Here is a 20,852-nt window from a genome sequence, read left to right on the forward strand (position 1 = left end):
GTGAGTTCATGGAATGCCCTGCCAGTAGCAGTGGTGAACTCTCCCTCTTTATGGTCATTTAAGCAGGCATTGGATAGGCATATGGAAGTTATTGGGCTAGTGTAGGTTAGGTAGGATTTGGTCGGCGCAACATCGAGGGCCGAAGGGCCTGTACTGCGCTGTATTTTTCTATGTTTCTATGTTTCTATGTGGCATGCTAGGATATGGGTAGCAAAATTTTACACATGAAATAATATTTAAATAAACAACTAGCAAAAGATTCAGAGTGATTTCTGCCAACTCCAGTGTCCATGGAAGGATAGAGTCTCCTCACTCAGATATTCATCCAGACTTTCAGAAAAGAAAAAGTTCAGATGCAACATCTGGGCACGAGATTAGAGCCATTTTTAAGGCCTGTGACTGAAATCAGGCCATACAAGACCGATAGCCACGCCAATTCACTGTTTTAGGGAACTTAACATTATTAGCATTCAACTTAACGTTGAGCAAATAATTTTAAATGTGACAAATTTTGAACAGTTCCACTGAAGGCAATTAGAAATTGTGTGAAGATGCCAGAGATTAGCCACTTCATATAAATGCTTCACTCCTTAATTTAAATATTGGTTAAATAACTTCTGTTTAAATACTCAATCATTACTGCTCAAAAGGAGCCAATTTGGCCTGATGTTTCAGTGCCAGCTCTCTGAAACAGCAACTGAATGGGTATTAAAGTACACTCCTTGCCCTGTACGCATTCAAAATATTTTCTCTTCAAATGCTGAATAAATTCCTGTTTGAAAGCCACAATTCAATATGCTTCCATCAGGCTCTCAGCTATTACATTCCAGATTCTAACTGTTGTTAATGGTTCTCTTCATATTGCCATTGGCTCTTTTGTGACTTAGCCAAATTGGTGTACTATGGTTCTCAACCCTTCCATCAAGAGGAGCAATTTCTCCTTTTCTACTCTGTTCTACTCTGCCAGATCTGTAATGGTTTTGAACATCTCTATCAAATCTTCTCAAATCTTTTCTTCCCCAAGGAAAAGAGCTCCCAGCTTCACTAATCCATCTGGATAAGTGAAATTCTGCATCTTTGCAGTCATTCCCAGGATTCTTCACTGAAACTTTTCTAATGTCATCACATCCTTCACAGAATCTGATGCCCAGAACCAGAAACATGTTGTAAGCAGGTTTATTTTTATTTGTTTGTGCACAGCTGTGAACAATGTTAATTCGGCCAATATTTGGGAACAATAAAGAAAGGAATCCCAGTGATCTCAAAGTCAAGGACCAATTCCCGGAACACCTGCCAAATCTGTGGTCAGAGATGTGGGTCTACGATTGGGTTCATCAGCCATATAAGAACCCAAAGAATCAATCACGAATGACATAAAAGTTCTGAGGGAGACAATTATGCTCGTTAGCAAGTAACTGATGATGACTGGCTGTCCTAATTGCCCTTGAGAAGATGGCTGTGAACTGCCTTCTTGAATTATATGGGGCGTTGCTAGGAAGGCAGGTCCAGGATTCTAACCCAACCAACAGTGAAGTAACACAAACAAAATTGCAGTTTAGGATGGAGGTAGCCCTTACTAAAGCTAAGCTTGTTTTTCAAGGAAGGAGAGGGAGCAGATGAGGGTGGTGTTGTCTAAGGAGTCTTTCAGTGAAATGCTGCAGTACACCTTGCAGGTGGCGCACACTGCTGCCACTGTACATCAATGGTGGTGTGAGTGAATGTTGAAGTGGATGGGGTGCCAATCAAGCTGACTGCATTGTCCTAGAAAGCTTCAAGCTTCTTAACTGCTGTTTCAGCTGCATACACCCAGGCAAAGTGGGAGCATTCTATCTCAACTTTACCTCTGCCTCGGACAGGCTTTGGACAGTCAAGAATGAGTTTTTTGTTGCAGAATTCCTAGCCTCTGACCTCGTGTGGCAGTCACAGTATATAAATGGCTCTTCCAGTTCAGTTTCTGATCAATGGTAATCCCAGAATGCTGATAATGAAAGATTCAGCAATTGTAAGACCTTAAGACATAGGAGAAGAAGTAGGCTATTGCGTCCAGCAAATCTGCTCCATCATTCAACAAAATAATGGCTGATCTTCTAATCCTCAACTCAACGTTTTTCCCCTTAACCTTTGGTTCCATTGCAGACTAATAATCTATCTCAGCCTTGAATACATTTATTTCTGCTATGACTTTCCCATTCTCTGTAGTATTTTGCATTAAAAAAAATTCACAGATTCACTATCCTCAGAGAAGAAATTCCTTCTCACCCCAGTCCTAAACAGGCAACTCTTGATTCTGAGTTTATATCCTCTGATTCTAAACGCCCCTACATAGGGAAAGAACCTATTCATATTTACCCTGCTAAAAATCCTAAGGTTCATTCTTCTAAACTACAATGAGTATAGATCTAAACTAACCTACTTTTCTACACAAGATGATCCAAGCCCAGATCAACTGAGTAAATACACTCTAGACTACCTCCAATCTCAGTATGTTTCTCCTTAGATAAGGAGTCTAAAAAATAGTCCACAGTATTCTGGGTGAGGTCTAACTAGTCTCTGGAAATTTTAGCAAGGTTTCCCTATTTTTCTATTCCATATCTATTGACACAAAAGGCCAACAATCCATTTTCCATCCCTATTACCCACTCAACCTGTTTGGTAGTTTTCTAACCTATATATAAGGACTCTAAACTCCCTCTACACCGCAGATTTAACTACTTAAGTAATATTAAGCTCCATTATTCCTGTCAAAATGCGTTGGCGGGGTGGTTGGGGGGTGGAATTTTAGTTGCATCACACTAAGCTTTTGCTAAAGTTTACAGAACTGTAAAGTTTTGGAATTTCCATGTGAAAGAACTGAAACTAAAATATGAGATACTTAACAAACAATCCAAGTCTTTTTCAATATATAATTTCAGTTGCATCACACTGTAAACTTTTGCTATAAATTCTGTGTCTTACAATCTTATACTCCACAAGCACCTGATGAAGGAGCAGCACTCTGAAAGCAAGTGCTTCCAAATAAACCTGTTGGACCAGAACCTGGTGTTGTGCGATTTTTAACTATGATAATATAAAACATAGACAGTTAACCTTCAAATTTTATCATCTAACTTAAGGCCTTGGGCTTTTATTTCAGAGAAGACAGTTAAAAATAAGCTAGAACACATCAAGATGGCCTTCAAAGTCACCTGGCCTGAAAAATAGCCACATTCAGCAGAAATTTACAAAGCAATGTCCAAAAACATTGCTAAACCAGTCTACCACCATATCCTTAAAAGACTATCCTAGGGTAATTGCTTGGACATTAAAATCATCATCTGGATTACAACCTTCAAGTTTCTCTTGGCACAAGACTTCTTGATGATAAGTACTGCTAGAACAGAAGACCATTCTCCAAAATACTTTGCAGAAAGGATAAATGGGTCTCTGACAATGACCATCCAAACTTTTCAAAATGAACTATGCTCACAAAGCGCAAGCAGACATGATTAGAAGCTCGTACTTCAGTTCCAGAACCCAACAACTCCAGAACCACCAAGGAGTCATCCTTGCAGAATGCAACTAGCTCATGCTGCAATTTCCAAAATGTCAGAAGTTGAAATAAATCAGAGAAAAATGATTTTAAAAATCAAATATTAATAGTACCCTCAATGAAAAGGATTTATTGCAACTTTAAAAAACTTTTTCCAGAAGAACAACCAGCACAACTCCAATAGAACTTGAAGGTTAACATTGGAAGGAATAATTTATAAACACAAAAACTGCATTTTTCTCCCGCCCCAATTCCACCATCTTAATCCTGCTCACAAACTACAATTGCACACTTATGCATGTGTGTTCGTGTTACAGAATTCAAGACTGGCTTTAACTATTCAATAAAATTTGTACCTTACTTGAGTGAGTGTACAATAAGCTAACTCCTTCATTTTGATCAACACAAAGCAATCTGTCTGGCTTGCTTCTTTGTATTTTTAACATACAATTCATTAAGGAAATGTGAGGAAAAGGACAACTATTTAACATTTTTAAATCACTGTTATACCACCCTTAAGAAGTGAAAAGGAAAGAACTTATGCATCCCACCAGACTTGGTTCTGAAAGGCAAAACATAGAAGTGAGGGTGTGGCTCAGCAGACCAGTACATTACACAATTTCATTGGATAGATTTACAGTCACCCCACCAAATTCTACCACAATGCCTAGCCCCTCATATCTTATCAACAGCCATGGGATAACTTTGCATGCTAAAAAGTGTTAGATAAATACAAATCAGTTGACATAATGTAAAGAAATTTTTAGTTTATAAAAATATTACCCAAGGCATGAAAAATATTTTCTTGGTCAGTAACATAGGACCACTGTGCATAAGTAACTGTTGGTTTTGACTTTTAAATCACTGAGCCAGAATATTAGAAATAGTCATTTTCTTGTAACTTTCTGAACACTATTTGACTCTCTTCTCTTTGTAAGCTTTTAAAAAAATTATTTCTGTTCCCAATTCATTAAATATTTGATTACTTTCAAATTATTTGATTAGATTTCCCCACTTTCCATTATTCAAAATGTCATAGTAGCACAGTATTCACATTTCAATTTTTGACATTCGATGCAGTTTCAGGAGACCATGTGACAGAAACTTCAACAAAAACTGCAGACAACTCCATGTACATATCACCAATTCTGCAGCACCACCCATCAGCAGCTGCAAGAACTGCTGCAATGTTAACAGTTTGAGGCTACCAAGCAAATCATTAACAATAAACCAGTGAATATACAACAGGAACCTCAGGAAACATGCATTCTTCCAATCTTACAGCAAGAGTTACAAAGATCAAGCATAATATTCAATGCCTACATACCACTGTGCTTCTGATCTCAGCCAGCGCCTTTCTGGCATGATCAGTTAATTAAACAATTTGATACACTACTTCTATTTGGAGACACTTAATTGAGCAGGCAAAACCCTGGAGCATTTATCACGTGAACCCTTTGTAGTTCTCATAAATATATTTACGAAGACAAAAATGACAAATAATTCTGATCAGTAAAAGCAAAGAGAAAATGTCAGGCATTTTTCCTCAGAGGGTTCAAGCAAATGGGTATGTGCACCTCCTCCGACATCTTATCTCAAGGTGCAATTGATGACAACACAAGTTGAAAAAAGAAAATGAGGAATGCAACATCCACGTTCACTCATAACTTTGGTGCAAGTTTATGCTTGGTCTAACATGACTACTTCAAATTACTTGAAACAGGAATAAAAATAGAGTAAAAGAAATTTCAAAATCAAATAAAACATTTAAATTATGTGACCTCTTCCTGGTCATAGTCTTTAAAATAGCTAATTCACTCACCTTTTGATGTTTCAAATTACATAATCATTTGAAATGTAACTAAAATCTTGTTTTTTTAAAAAAGAATAATTAAGTGTCCAGAGAGGTCCAGCATATTTAATTTCTAACGCAGCTACTTTCAAAGTCAAAAACTACAACAAAAATATAATTCCAGATGTGTATAATAAGATCTCATTTCTCCAATAAAAAGAATATAGATAAAGCACTACTTACCCTTTGCACTGTAGTTTAACATATTTAATTCCCTCTTTCTCTATTTCAGTCCGGTCATAAAACCTGTTTGTGTTCGTTAAATCAACTAAAAGTCCCATATTCACCTAAAAGAAACACAGAAAGGTTCTCATAAACTAAACATTTTTTTTCAATAAACACAGGGTTTAATAACAGAGTTATTGCCCCCTCTCACTGTCCAATTGACTCTGCATCCTGAAACATTTCTAAAATACAATTGTTTGAAGATCACTGTATCTTACGAGAAAATTGTTGAAACATTTAAACCAAATGCAGAAAATACTTAAAGCAGGAACATACGTGGCTTTGGAGCAAGGGCGGAATTAGTTTTAAATTGGTCCAAAACAGAATTAGCACATAAGATACAGTAGATTGAGTATAATCTAGAAACTTAGATCATGAATTAGACAAAAAAAAACAAAGCGAGTCAAAAGGTATACACTAAAGAAATGAGAGTGAAAATGGAAATGTTCCACACAAACAACTGGATATATTTGTCTACTAAGGACAAACAATAACAAAAGATGATAGTTGCAGTGCTGATGTCAGAAATAGGATAGATATTCAGGAGTAATTTTGTAAAGATGAAAGATGCGATAACAACAAGAAAACTCAAGCTTGGCAACAAGGAAAAGAACTTAGAAGATGCTACATTTTATCCTTTCTTCTGTATGCCTCAGAAGCAAAGACAATTAAATAAAAATCTATGGAAGAAAATAAAGGGCTCTGAAATGTGGATGCTAAGACGCAAGCTTTAATTCCATATTCAGACTACTAGAGACATGAAGAAACATGCAATTTGAAATTGCTAGAGCTAAATGAAAACTTCAAAGTGATATTCAGAAAAGAAAACATCAGTATTTTAACCCTTTTATCAAAGATAAAAAGCCGCAGAGATTACTTCAAGAGGGCTGCTGACAGCAAGGTCAACCTAGGTGCGGATGAATTACAGATGTCACAGTGCTTGTAAAAAACGTAGTCTGTGTTTAAGGAAGGTGCGAGACAGACAAATATGACACACCACGACAGATCTTCTTGTCAGAATAGCGACAAGCAAGTCAGTAAGCTATAATTAATTTGGCCTCTAGAGGGCAAAAAAAAATACGTTCAGTATTTTAGTTTACTAAAATCAGAGTCAGAGTCAGAGTCAGTATCACATAGTATGGGAAAAGATCCTTCAGTCCAACTCATCCACACCAACCAGACATCCCAATCTGACCAAGTGCCATTAGCCAGCATGTGGCCTCTAACACTCTAAACCCTTTATATTCATATACCTATCCAGATGCCTTTTATATGTTATAATTGTACCAGCCTCCATCATTTCCTCTGGCAGGTCGTTACAGACACACACCACCTTTTGTGTGGAAAAGTTACTGTTCAGGTCCTTGTAAATCTTTTCCCTCTCACCTTAAATCTATGTACTCTAGTTTTGGCTCCTCCCCCACTCAAGGAAAAAGACCTTGGCTATTCACCCTATCCATGCCCCTCATGATTTTACAAAACTCTAGAAGTTCACCCCTCCATCTCCAATGCTCCAGGGGTAAAAAGCACCAATCCATTCAGCTTCTCTCCATTGCTCAAAATCTCTAATCCTGGCAATATCCTTGTAAATCTTCTCTGCGTCCTCTCAAGCTTAACAACATTCCTCCTTCTAGAAGGGCAACCAAAATTGTATGCAGTATTCCAAATGTGGCTTTGCCAATGTCCTGTATAACCGCAACATGACTGTGGGGTTCAGCAGAAACCCACAGGGCAGGAAAGACTTAAAAAGGGGAGAATTTATTTCATTGGGGAACTTAATTAGCTCAGAATCAAAGTTTCCAATGGCAACAACGGTGATAAAACGGGACTAAAGAGAGTAGGTAGATGCGACCATTTAATGCAGCAAAAGCCCTTCAGTGCACAGCAGGAGGTAACCACAGATTGTTTACATTTGGCCTAAACCACTTAACTAAAGAGACAATTCTCAAATACCTATCTGAAAGTATCTCCAAGTCATGACTATCTGATTGGGTCAGGTTCAAGAAATTTTTAATGAATGATAACTGCACCCTGTAAATGCTAGGCATAAAAATGAACTGATAACTGAGGTTAGATCAGAGTGGTGCTGGAAAAGCACAGCAGGTCAGACAGCATCCGAGGAGCAGGAAAATTGACGTTTCGGGCAAAAGGCCTTCATCAGGAATAGAGCTCTATTCCTGATGAAGGGCTTTTGCTCAAAGCGTCGATTTTCCCTCTCCTCGGATGCTGCCTGACCTGCTGTGCTTTTCCAGCACCACTCTGATCTAAACTCTGGTTTCCAGCATCTGCAGTCCTTGTTTTTACCTACCTGATAACTGCAATCTGTAAATGTTAAACTTGTTAGTGTATTGATACCTATTTCCTGAAAATGTCGATCATACTAATGAGCTGTCTGTTAGGGTATGGTATAACAAACCTACTTCCACTCAAAGTTGTAGCTTCAGCTCAGAAACGTGTAACAGCAAGTTCTCTGAATAAAGACGACCGAAGGCCATTTTACCGTCTCTGTATCTCACTCTAGTTCACAATCTAAAAAAAACCTCAACAATGACGTCCCAAATCCTGATGCCAGTGTTGGACTGAGGTGTGCAAAGTTAAAAATCACACAACACCAAGTTATAGTCCAACGGGTTTAATTGGAAGCACTAGCTTTCAGAGTGCTGCTCCTTCATCCTTCCAAACTCCTTACTCAATGTTATGACCATGAAGGCAAGCATGCCAAATGTCTTCTTCACCACCCATACATTCTTATTTTGTTGCCAGTTTTTGCATTAATAACCTCTAATTACTTAATCCCTTACACTTTGTAAATGTTAAAAACTTCAATTAAGTCGCAGTCTTCACTTTGGTTCAATGGAATAGGTCATAATGTCTAGATTTTCTCATCATAGTCAAAGATTTCATATTTCAGTGGCAGCCTGATCAAAGCAATCTAATGGGCTTTTATCATTTTAATAATTTTATTTAATGCAGTGTTTTAAATTTCATTGGTGATCGAGTGTGAATGAATACAAGTTTAAAGACCTTCATCAACATGCCCAATATTCTCTATTGTAACAATGACTAAAGTACCAACCAGTGGAGAAAATGCAGCATCTATGGTTGACAAACAATAGGTTCAGGCCATCATGCAGGTACCGAAAAGTAACCATGGCTACTGAAAAATTATATGCGGTGGGTAAAATCCTGGGTTGATAATGTTATTGTGAACTGTAGGTCAGGTTAGGATGGTACAAAGAGCTGCTTCTTCAATCTGGACTGCATGGACATTTCCGCTGCTAAGTATTAATTTATCTGACAAAACCACAATTAATACACTAATGACACCTATTATCTCCAACATTAAGTACATTGAGTGTACATAAATATAACAAACAAAGCTGTGGCTGCAATGTAAAGAATGGAGTCATTAAACCTCCACTAAGCATCAGTACAACCAACCGTACAGCAGGTCCTCGCTTTATTTACCCTGTGCAATGCTATTTCACTTTAACATCACTCACCAATTAGAATCCCAAATTCACATTGTGTCGATGTAGATTTATTCACTTAATTACTATATCATCACTTGTACCTAGGTACACTGAAAAGTGGATAATATTATCACATTCCGTCACCATGTTGGATTGCTGAATAAATCGTATAAATGGCAAAATATTGAATAAACTGCTATTAAATTAGAGTCATAGAGATGGACAGCACGGAAACAGACACTTTGATCCAACTTGGCGAAAGTGAGTACTCAGATGCTGGAGATTACAGCCAAGAATGTGGTTCTTGGAAAAGCACAGCTGGTTAGGTAGCAGGAGAATCAATATTAGGGGGCATGGCCCTGATGAGGAAGTCGTGGAGGGAACGGGTTTCACAGAAAGCAGATGGGGTGGGGAGGGAAATATCTCTCTGGTGGTGGGGTCAGTTTGTAGGTGAAATAGCCAAGGATGATGCGATGCACATGGAGGTTGGTGGGGTAGAACATGAGGACCTGGATGAGGATTGGGTGGGTAGGCCTTCTGTCCTTGTTGCGGTTGGAAGGGTGGGGTTCGAGGGCGGAGGTGCCAGACGTGGATGAGATGCAATGGAGGGAATCGTTAACTATGTGGGAGGGGAAATTGTGGTCTTTAAAAGGAGGCGGCCATCTGGTGTGTGCTCTGTGGTGGAACTGGTCCTCCTGCGAACAGATGCAGCAGAGGCGGAGGAATTGGGAATTAGGGATAGCATTTTTGCAGGAGGTAGGGTGGGAGGAGATGTAATACAGGTAGCTGTGGGAGTCGGTGGGTTTGTAATAAATGTCAGTGTTGAGTCAGTCACTGTTGATGGAGATGGAGAGGTCCAGGAATGGGACAGAGGTGTCAGAGATGGCCCAGGTGAATTGAAGGTCGGGGTGGAATGTGTTGGTGAAGTTGATGAACTGTTCAACCTGTTCATGGGAACATGGGGTGGCACCAATGCAGTCATTAATGTAGCAGAGGAAAAGGTGGGAAGTGGTGCCGGTGTAATCCGGAAGATGGACTTTTCCATGTATCGAACAAAGAGAAGGGCATAGCTGGGGCCCATGCTGATGCCCATGGCTACCCCTTTTGTCTGGAGGAAGTGGGCAGATTCAAAGGAGAAATTGTTGAGGGTGAGGACCAGTTCAGCTAAATGAATGAGGGTGTCAGTGGAAGGGTACTGGTGGGGACGTCGAGAGAGGAAGAAACGGAGGGCTTGTAACCTGGTCATGGTGGATGGAGGTGTAAAGGGACTGGATGTCCATGGTGAAGATGAGGCGTTGCGGGCAGTGGAAATGGAAGTCTTGGAGGAGGTGGAGGGCATAGGTGGTGTCCCAAACGTATGTGGGGAGTTCCTGAACCGGGGGGATAGGACAGTATTGAGGAATGTGGAGATGAATTCAGTGGGACTGGAACAGCTGAGACAATAGGTTGGCCAGGGTGGTCAGGATTGTGGATCTTGCGTAGGAGGTAGAATCGGGCCGTGTGGGATTCCCAAACCAGGAGGTTGGAAGCTTGGGTGGGAGATCCCCTGAGGTGATGAGGTTGTGCACGGTCTGGGAGATGATGGTTTGATGATGGGAGGGGAGGTCGTGGTTGAGGGTGTGGTAGGAGGAGGTGTCTTCGAGGTGGTGTCTGGCTTCAGCGGTGTAGAGGTCAGTGCGCCAAACTACCACTGCATCTCCCTTGTCCGCTGGTTTAATGGAGAGGTTGGGGTTGGAGCAGAGGGATTGGAGGTCTGCACCTTGTGAGGGTGAGAGGCTGGAGTGGGGGAGGGGGTGGACAGGTTGAGGCGGTTTTCGAGTTGGCGCCTGACTTCAGCAGTGTAGAGGTCAGTACGTCAAACTACCATTGCATCCCCCGGTCCATTTTCAAGTTGGCACCTGATTTCGGTCCAACTTGTTCATGCTGACCAGATATCCTAACCTAATCATTTGCTAGCACTTGGCCCAAATCCCTCTGAACCCTTCCAACTCATATACCCATCCAGATGACTTTTAAATGTTGCAATTGTACCAGCCTCCACCATTTCCTCTGGCAGCTCATTCCAAACACACGCCACCCTCTGCGTGAAAAGTTGCCCCTTAGATCCCTTTTATATCTTTCCGCTCTCACCCTAAACCTATGCCCTCTAGTTCTGGACTACGCCACCACAGGGAAAAAATTAGATTAGATAGATTCCCTAGAGTGTGGAAACAGGCCCATCAGCTCAACCAGTCCACGCTGACCCGCTGAAGAGTAACCCACCCAGACCCATTTTCCCTCTGACTAATGCACCAAACACTATGGGAAATTTAGCATGGTCAATTCACCTGACTTACACATCTTTGGACTGTGGGAGGAAACCGGAGCACCCGGAGGAAACCCGTCCAGACACGGGGAGAATGTGCAAACTCCACATTGCCCAAGGCTGGAATCGAACCAGGGACCCCCAGAGCTGTGAGGCAGCAGTGCTAACTACTGAGTCACCGTACCACATCTATCTTGCCTATTTATCCTATCCATGCCCCTCACGATTTTATAAACCAACATAAAGTCACTCCTTAGCCTCCGACGCTTCAGGGAAAACAGCCCCAGCCTATAGCTTAAATCCTCCAACCCTCACAACATCTTTGTAAACCACTTCTGAACCCTTTCAAGTTTCACAACATCCTTCGAATAGGAAGGAGACCAGAATTGCACGCAATATCCCAGTGGCCTAACCAATGTCCTGTACAGCCGCAACATGACCTCCTGCAGCTCTATTTTCAAGGAACTATGAACCTGCACTCCAAGGTCTCTTTGTTCAGCAACACTCCCTCGGACCTTACCATTAATTGACATTACATACTGAAACATCTTCAAAAGGTCATCCTTCCCTCTCCATGACTTCATCCGCTGTACTCCAGTCGATGCCATCCAATATCATCCCTAGAGTTCTGGCAACGTGCATCTTTTCTGTCACCACTAGCACAGCTGCTTCCATGTCTGCCGCCTTTGAGCTGGAGACAGTCACACTGCATAGATCCTGCACCACCTCCGATGCTGGATATTGACTGACAGGATCCCAGCTCAACGTCCGGCGACACCATGGAGACGGAGCAAGGATGGAGATATATGGGGCTCCCTCCTCCTGCGGGAGGTGACCCCAGGGCAACCAAAAGAAAATAAATTTACTGCTGGAATGACAACAATGAAGCGGTGTGGATGCATTAGAACCCACTGCATAAACCATGAGCGGACCAGCCCCACGCTCAAGAGCCGAATGTTGCCAATCCCACTGTTGTCATCTTTGATGATGGAGCTTTCCACATGACTCTGATGTTGAGCGGGCAAGGGTCTAGGATATAAAGGAAACTGACAATCTCAGTAAGGACTCATAAATTTTTGACAGACTGCTTGACATAACATCACATCTTCCAGGAACCAATTAACAATGTTAAGCAAATGATTTCGTGTGTCAATGTCATGTTAGCATATTCAATTTTTAAAATTGCAAGTTTGCATTACCAAAAAGAAATTCTTGCATTTACATAGCATTTACGCAACACTAGAGTTCATATAGTGCTTTACAAAGTTTATTTTTCTTCCCAGTATAATCACTATTGCAATAATGGAAGTAGAGTAACAAATGTGCACACAGTTGCAGTGTTAGAACAATCAGATCATCTGCTTTTTGTAATGTTGACTGAGGTTTAAATATTAGCCGGTGTAAAGGATATCTCGCCTGTTCTTCTTCAAGTAGTACTTTTAAAAGACAGTTGGAGCTTTGGTTTAATATCTCATCCAGCAGTGGTTTTTCTGTGTGACTAAAAAGTGAACTGCTGCTGTAGACATGGCTCACCATTTTGATCTAGCTGCCAGTTTTAGAGCATGGATAGATGGCTGACACCAAGGAAAACCTGCTATCAGGTATATCACTGCCATGACTTTGGAATTTAAATTACTGTAATCTTCTCTGTAATTATTTCAATGCATTTAGTTGTGCAATGAAATCCATGACACAGGTGAGCATGTCAAATTATAAAGTATCTGCAGACTTCCATATTGATACCAATTTAATCATCAGACTGATTCACTTCTCACTTCCACCTGTTGTATACAAGGCATTAGTTTAGTAGCCAATAGTGCAGCAGAGAGATTGATTAGATTCTCTACAGTATGGAAACAGGCCCTTCGGCCCAACCAGTCCACACCGACCCTCCGAAGAGTAAGCCACCCAGACCCATTTCCCTCTGACTAATGCACCTAACACTATGGGCAAATTAGCATGGCCAATCCACCTGATCTGCACATCTTTGGACTGTGGGAGGAAACCAGAGTACCCAAGGAAACCACGCAGACAGGGGGAGAATGTGCAAACTCCACACAGGCAGTCGTCCAAGGATGGAATTGAACCTGGGATCCTGGTATTACAAGGCAGCAGTGCTAACCACTGAGCCATCCTGCTGCCCTTTTTTTTAAAAAAAACTTCCATTTGCTTTGTCTATTCTCACCTGCCTCGGGATCTGCACTCCATCCACACCCCACATCTCTGAAATCATTCTTGTAAATACTTTTGCGAGGATTCATTCATTTAGAACTGGGAATGGCACAAATCAATAATTGAATTCCTGATGAAGGGCTTTTGGCCGAAATGTCGATTTCGCTGCTCGTTGGATGCTGCCTGAACTGCTGTGCTCTTCCAGCACCACTGATCCAGAATCTGGTTTCCAGCATCTGCAGTCATTGCTTTTACCTACATTAATAGGGCCAATTCTTCCTCTCATCACATGCTACATTTAACGATGCTATCACTTTAAGAGGTTATAAGGCAGTTATGTCACACTGTCTGTAAGAAAGTCAACAATTTGAGAGGCCTTTGATTTTTTTTAATGTTAGAACAAGGGAAGCAACCTAGGTGGAACCAGCTCTCACAGTCCACGATTTCTAGGTTTTTTTTAGATTTTAGGTTTAGTTTTAAGCAGAAGCCTTTGAAATCTCAAAAGAGCTAGTAGCTTCAGTAAACGTCTTCTGGCTGCTACACTCTGAATCTTCTCTTGATTTTTTTTTCCCCTCCTGGATTGGAGAACTGCATGCGACAGTCGGTGTCTGAATTTGCCTTTTTGCCAAGTGGCATGTTTATGAGATGTTACAAGATTAGAAGTTAATTAGAATTAGGCACTGTATCTATTATTCAGTTAAGCTTTCCAATAGTTATGTTATTCTAAATTCCTCTTTGTTTTGCTTACATTTTAACACAAGTGTTTAAATAATTGTGTTTTACTTAACATCAGATAGTTCGTTCAACTGTGTCACGTCTGAAACATGGCGCTTGACGTTTACCTTTAAAATAAGAAAAAGTTAGGGTCCAAGCTACCTTCTTAAAATATATTGAGGGCATCTGGTCTGGTCCGTGATACTACCAACCATCTTCTGGAACTCTTGAGCCCTTCAGTAATGACAGACTGTCCTCCATTTTCCCTCTTCACCCTTCATTCCTATTCCCTTCTCCTCATCCTCTCCATCTTTCCTGCTCTTCTCTCTTCTTCCCTCTCTCATCTTTCCCCTCTACTCCCATTCCTTTCCTTCATTCACAAAAGTGGCTCTTTGTTTTACTGTTGTTTATGAGGGAAATGTATGTGTTACTGGTACTCCTATTTAGATATTGGTATAAGTTTGATACCTTGCTATTAATTAATAGTGGAATTAAAATTTCCTCCTTGTACCTCAGCAAATCTGTCCCCACAACTCTGATTTTCCCTTTCACTCTGCCCATGAGTCCCCTCTTAGTTAGAACATAAACCTGTGGAAAGAGGCCATTCAGCCCAATGAGTCCACATCAACCTTCCAAACAGCGGGATGTGAAAGAGGGATAGAGAGAGATGAAAAGTAAAAGAAAATTGTTTTTTAAGCACATTTCAAGAATCACTTAAGTACATTAGAAATATAGTCACCATTGTAATGAAAGGAAATACAACAATTTATTTGCAAACAGTAAGATCCAGCAAATAGCATTAAGATAATGATCAAATAATCTGTTTGGGTTGTTGGTTAATTACATTCTCTTCAAGTAGAATCTTTTATGGCCATCTGAAATGACAGATTATACCTTGATTTAACCCTTTAAAAAACTGATCTCTGACAATGCAGCTCTACTTCAGTGCTGCATAGACTTGTCAGCCTTATATGCTCAAGTCTCTCAAATGGGATTTGAATCCACAACCAGCACAAACATTTCCCTCCTGTGGATAACCAAAAGTGGACATATGGATATGGTAATTTCAGTTTTGGTTGAGCAATGCCTCCTCAGACTTGTACTCTCTTCTGGTAATATAGATAATATTTTACTCGCTTCTTTAATTGCTATACCAGTGTGGCTAGACAAGATGATCATTAACTTTTCTTACTGATTATTATAAGTCTTCAAAAAAAAAAGACATTATGTAGCCTCCAATTCAAAACTTGTGCATTCAAAACCCTTTCGCACCTTGAGCACAATCTCGGTTGACAGTGCAGAGCAGTATTGCAGAGTTGCAGTATTATCAGAGATGTCGTAGTTCATGCAAGACTCAGGCCTTTCTCGGGTGGCATAAATATCCCATGGTTCTATTCAAAGGACACTAAAGGATATTTTCCCATGACCTGACCAAACATAGCTCTCAACAACACAAAATCAGCTAACATAGTCATTTATTTAATTGGTTATTTGGTTGACACTGTTGTGAAAAGTCAAATGTCAAGTTTATCCACATTACAATTCATTGCCTCTATCCTCAATCATGTTTACCAATTCCCACTCCACCCCAATACAACTAATTCATGAGCAGTTCTGGGGACCCCTATTACGAAAAATAAAGCCTTTTACTCGATTAGGTTCCATACAGAAAAACCTTGTGCTTAATCTAATAAATTACAATGTTCTACTTAGGGTCTCTAAAACATTTATAGTTCTATCAAAGTTGTTTTGAAAATAGCTACCAAGTTTATTTGTTAGCAATCCACAGAACCTACTAGCATTCACCAATTCCTTCAAGACAAATTTCACCTCACGTTATTGATGGCTAACCAAAGAATAGTTGGTTAACCAAAAAAGTAATGACTCAATTTTTTTGTTCAAAGAAAACAATACTCATTCGTTATTCAAATTAAAATATGAGCCTGCTTCACCAGCATAACACACAGCATTTTATAGCAACATATTCAAGGCGTACATGTAGTTCTTACCTTCAAACTCTTTAGATAATTTGAAAGCATACTGGGATGGAATCTATTCTCTTCAGGAACTTGATCATCATACCTCGCTCCTAACATGGTCTTCAGAGGCAAAAACTTCCCTGTAAAATATTAAAGTAAAGTAAAATAAACTGAGTTAATTAAATGCACATATAGATTCTGTGGAATCTACATCAATTTCAGTTTTCTACTTATTATCTGATTTAATCATAGCGGGGGCAAAGGAGGGAGGCCAGGTTTTTAGTACACTCTGTCTCCTCTTCCACTACAGAATTTATGGTTATGCTTTCATCCATCAAACCCCAAGGTGCTGGAATTCTCTCCTAAGCTCTTCCACCTTCTGCTCCTCTTTGACCAAGCTAATGGTCATCCTTGTAACATTGAAGACTCTTTACAAATACACATATTTCCAGTGTTCCAATACCACAAGTGTTTGTTTTCATAACAGTTTACACCAGGTAATTAAATATACAATCCTGAGAAACAGTAAAGTGCGAGTAAGAACATTGCCATTGTTGTATGCCATTACTGGGAATGATGAGGAACATGAACAAGAAACAGAACTAGGCCACTCAGCCTTTCAAGCTTGCTCTGCCATTCAATGCGATCATGGATGATGCAATTTTACCCTCAACTCCATATTCTTGCTTATCCTGATGATTACCAAGGAGCCAGTTAAGAATCTATCGCTGCCATAAAATAAATTTGAAGATTCTGCATCTGCAGACTTTTGAGAAAGAGCATTCAAAAAACTCCCAACACTCAAAAACAAAATTTCCTCACCTCTTTTAAATGGACACTGCCTGATTTTTTAAAACTATGACCCCTAGCTTCAAATTCCTTCGCAAGAGGGAAAAAATTATTAAGTCCCCACAGGACTTCAGGACATATCTTAACTAAGTCATCTCTAGCTCTTTCAAACTCCAGAGGATTAGGGAATTCCTCAAAAGGGAATTCACTCATTCCAGCTATGAATCTAATAAACCTTCTCTGAACTGCTTCCATCTTCTGTAAGTACAGTACACAGTGTTCCAGATGCAGTGTCACCAATGCCCTATTTAACTGAATAACTTAAAAATTCATAGTTTCAATTCCCCTTGTAATAAACGAAACATTCTATTAGCTTTCCTGTACCCACATACAAACCTTCTATGATTCCTGCACAAAAGAAACTTTATGGATGAATTGAATTGAATTAGATCAAGAGTATCTTTGATGCTAGGAAACATCAAAATCCCTGAACTGAAACATAAACTCCATTTCTCTCCGTGGATGCTGCCTGACTTGTTACCCAAGTATTGTCTGATTTTAATTTCCAACATCCACAGTTTTTGCTTGAAGCAGTGCAACTTATATCAGAATCAGGATTCTGGATAATCCAAGATCGAGGAAGGGAAAAATTTCTGGCTGTAACAGCTGCTCATTTTTTGAGGTATTTTAGGTGCTGGAGGTGATTTCCTCGAACTACAGGAGCAGCAATTACTGTTTTATATGCTGTTGCATTATTTTTCCAAAGTTCCAAAACAAAGTCAAAATAACAGCAGTTTTAAAAGGAAGAAGAACAGACAAAAGAAACACATGGTGAGGTCAATGCAGGAGAGAGAGAAAGAAAGAAATTGACACTGCCTTTGCTGTTTGAATTCATGTATCGTTGGACATTGGAGTGTGTCTGGGAAAAGGAACAAACAGTGAAATTCACAGCTGATCTTGGAGGAACTCTTGGGTGAAGTTCACGGCACAGAAGCTGATAAGTGTATTGCTGTTTTAAGTGTGACCTACAGGAAGTCTGCAGTAGTAAGTAGAATGGGTTCTTTCTTGGTTATATGTTTTTGAAGATATATGTCTTGATTAAAGTATAAGCCATAACTATTCATTTAACCTGGGGCAGAGATTGTAGAGGAATAAGACGGTTTTATTTTCTGGGTCTGTAGATTGTGAAGAAGCAAAAATGGCCTTTAGTAGAGTGATATACGCTTGTCAGATGTGGGGGTTTAAAGAGAGTTTGAGGGTTACAGCCGATTATATCTGCCACAAATGCTGTTAGTTGCGAATTTTATCAGATAGAATGGATCGGTTAGAAAGACAGTTTGAAGCAATGACAAATTTGCAATAGCGACATGTGATGGATAGCAGTTATAGGAAAGGGGGAAAGTCTCAGATACAGTCACATAGATGGGTTAACTCCAGGAAAGGTAAGAGAGGTAGGCAGGTACTGCAGGAGTCTTCTGTGGCTATACCCATTTCAAAAATGTATGCTGTTTTGGAAAAGGTAGGGGGTGCTGGATTCTCAGGGGAACGTAGCACAAACAGCCAAGTTTCTGGTATTGAGACTGGCTCTAATGTAATGAGGGCTATGTCAGGTTCCAAGAGATCAACGGTGTTAGGGGATTTTTACTCCGAGGTATAGAAAGTCATTTCTGCGGCCAGCAGCGAAAAATCAGAATGGTGTATTGCTTCTCTGATGCCAGGATCAAGGATGTCTCAGAGAGGGTGCAGAATGTTCTCAAGGGGGAGAGGAGCCAGCAGGTGGTTATTTTCCACATTGGAACCAATGACATAGGAAGGGAAAAGGTTGGGATTTTGAAGGGAGATCACAGAGAGTCAGGCAGAAAGTTAAAAAGGAGGTCCTCGAGGGTAGTAATATCTGGATTATTCTCGGTGCTACAAGCTAGTGAGGGACCAGGAATAAAAGGTTAGAGCAGATGAATGCATGGCTGAGGAGCTGGTGTATGGGAGAAGGATTCACATTTTTGGATCATTGGAATCTCTTTTGGGGTAGAAGTGACCTGTGCAAGAAGGATGGATTGCACCTAAATTGGAAGAGGACTATTATGCTGGCAGGGAAATTTGCTAGAGCTGCTCGGGAAGACTTAAACTAGTACGGTGGGGGGAGGGGGGGGAAACCAAGGAGATAGTGTGGAAAGAAATCAATCTGAGATTGATAGAGTTGAGAACTGAAGCGAGCCAAACAGAGACAAGGTAAGACTAATACATTAAACTGCATTTATTTCAATGCAAGGGGCCTAACAGGGAAGGCAGATGAATGCAGAGCATGGTTCGGAACATGGGACTGGGATATCATAGCAATTACAGAAACATAGCTCAGGGATAGAAAGGACTGGCACCTTAATGTTCCAGGATACAACTGCTACAGGAAGGATCGAAAGGGAGGCAAGAGAGGAGGGGGAGTGGCATTTTTGATAAGGGATAGCATTACAGCTATGCTGAGGGAGAATATTTCTGGAAATACATCCAGGGAAATTATTTGGGTGGAGCTGAGAAATAAGAAAGGGATGATCACCTTATTGGGATTGTATGAAAGATGGTCCAATAGTCAGAGGGAAATTGATAAACAAATTTGTAAGGAGATCTCAGCTATCTGTAAGAATAATAGGGTGGTTATGGTAGGGGATTTTAACTTTCCAAACATTGACTGAGACTGCCAGAGTGTTAAGGGTTTAGATGGAGAGGAATTCGTGAAGTGTGTACAACAAACTTTTCTGATTCATTATGTGCATGTACCTACTAGGGAAGATGCAAAATTTGACCTACTCTTGGGAAATAAGGTAGGGCAGGTGACTGAGGTGTCAGTGGGGGACCACTTTGGGGCCAGTGACCATAATTCTATTAGATTTAAAATAGTGATGGAAAAGGATAGGCCAGAACTAAAAGTTGAAGTTCTAAATTGGAGGAAGACCAATTTTGACAGTAGTAGGCAAGAACTTTTGAAAGCTGATTGGGGGCAGATGTTCGCAGGTAAAGGGATGACTGGAAAATGGGAGGCCTCCAGAAATGAGATAACAAGAATCCAGAGAAAGTACATTCCTGTCAGGGTGAACGGAAAGGCTGGTAGGTATAGAGAATGCTGGATGATGAAAGAAATTGAGGGTTTGGTTAAGAAAAAGAAGGAAGCATATGTAAGTTATAGACAGGATAGATCGAATGAATCCTTGGAAGACTTAAACTAGTAAGGTGGGGGGGGGGTATCCAGGGAGATGGTGAGGAAAGAGTTCAATCTGAGATTGATACAGTTGATAAAGGCAGTAGCCGCTGTTGGAATAATGCATGCACTTCTGGTCTCCTTCCTATCGGAAAAATGTGGTGAAACTTGAAAGGGTTCAGAAAAGACTAACAGGGATGTTGCCAGGGTTGGAGGATCTGAGCTACCGGGAGAGGCTGAACAGGCTGGGGCTGTTTTCCCTGGAGCATCGGAGGCTGAGGGGTGACCTTATAGAGATTTACAAAATTATGAGGGGAATGGATTGGGTAAATAGACAAAGTCTTTTCCCTGGGTGGGGGAGTCCAGAACTAGGGGGCATAGGTTTAGGGGGAAGAGGGGAAAGATATAAGAGACCTAAGGGGCAACTTTCACGCAGTGGGTAGTACGCATATGGAATGAGCTGCCAAAGGAAGTGGTGGAGGCTGGTACAACTGCAACATTTAAGAGGCATTTGGATGGATATATGAATAGGAAGGGTTTGGAGGGAACCACCGGATGAAGGAGCAGCACTCCGAAAGCTAGTGCTTTCGATTAAACCTGTTGGACTATAACCTGGTGTTGTGC

At 40.6% G+C, this 20,852-nt stretch overlaps 1 protein-coding gene across 2 annotated transcripts in view; it reads right to left on the minus strand.

Annotated features, from left to right (window-relative positions):
- Window positions 1–20,852, minus strand: part of rngtt (RNA guanylyltransferase and 5'-phosphatase) — a 420,807-nt gene that overhangs the window by 368,018 nt on the left and 31,937 nt on the right. For both annotated transcript variants that reach the window (XM_060856948.1, XM_060856941.1), the window contains exons 2-3: window positions 16,280–16,389; window positions 5,565–5,668 (exon numbers count right to left, since the gene is read on the minus strand). In XM_060856948.1, coding sequence (XP_060712931.1) covers window positions 5,565–5,668; window positions 16,280–16,389 — 214 coding nt within the window. The remainder of the gene's footprint in view (window positions 1–5,564; window positions 5,669–16,279; window positions 16,390–20,852) is intronic.

The sequence above is a fragment of the Hemiscyllium ocellatum genome, chromosome 3 (assembly GCF_020745735.1).
Source record: "Hemiscyllium ocellatum isolate sHemOce1 chromosome 3, sHemOce1.pat.X.cur, whole genome shotgun sequence".
NCBI classification, from domain to species: domain Eukaryota; kingdom Metazoa; phylum Chordata; class Chondrichthyes; order Orectolobiformes; family Hemiscylliidae; genus Hemiscyllium; species Hemiscyllium ocellatum.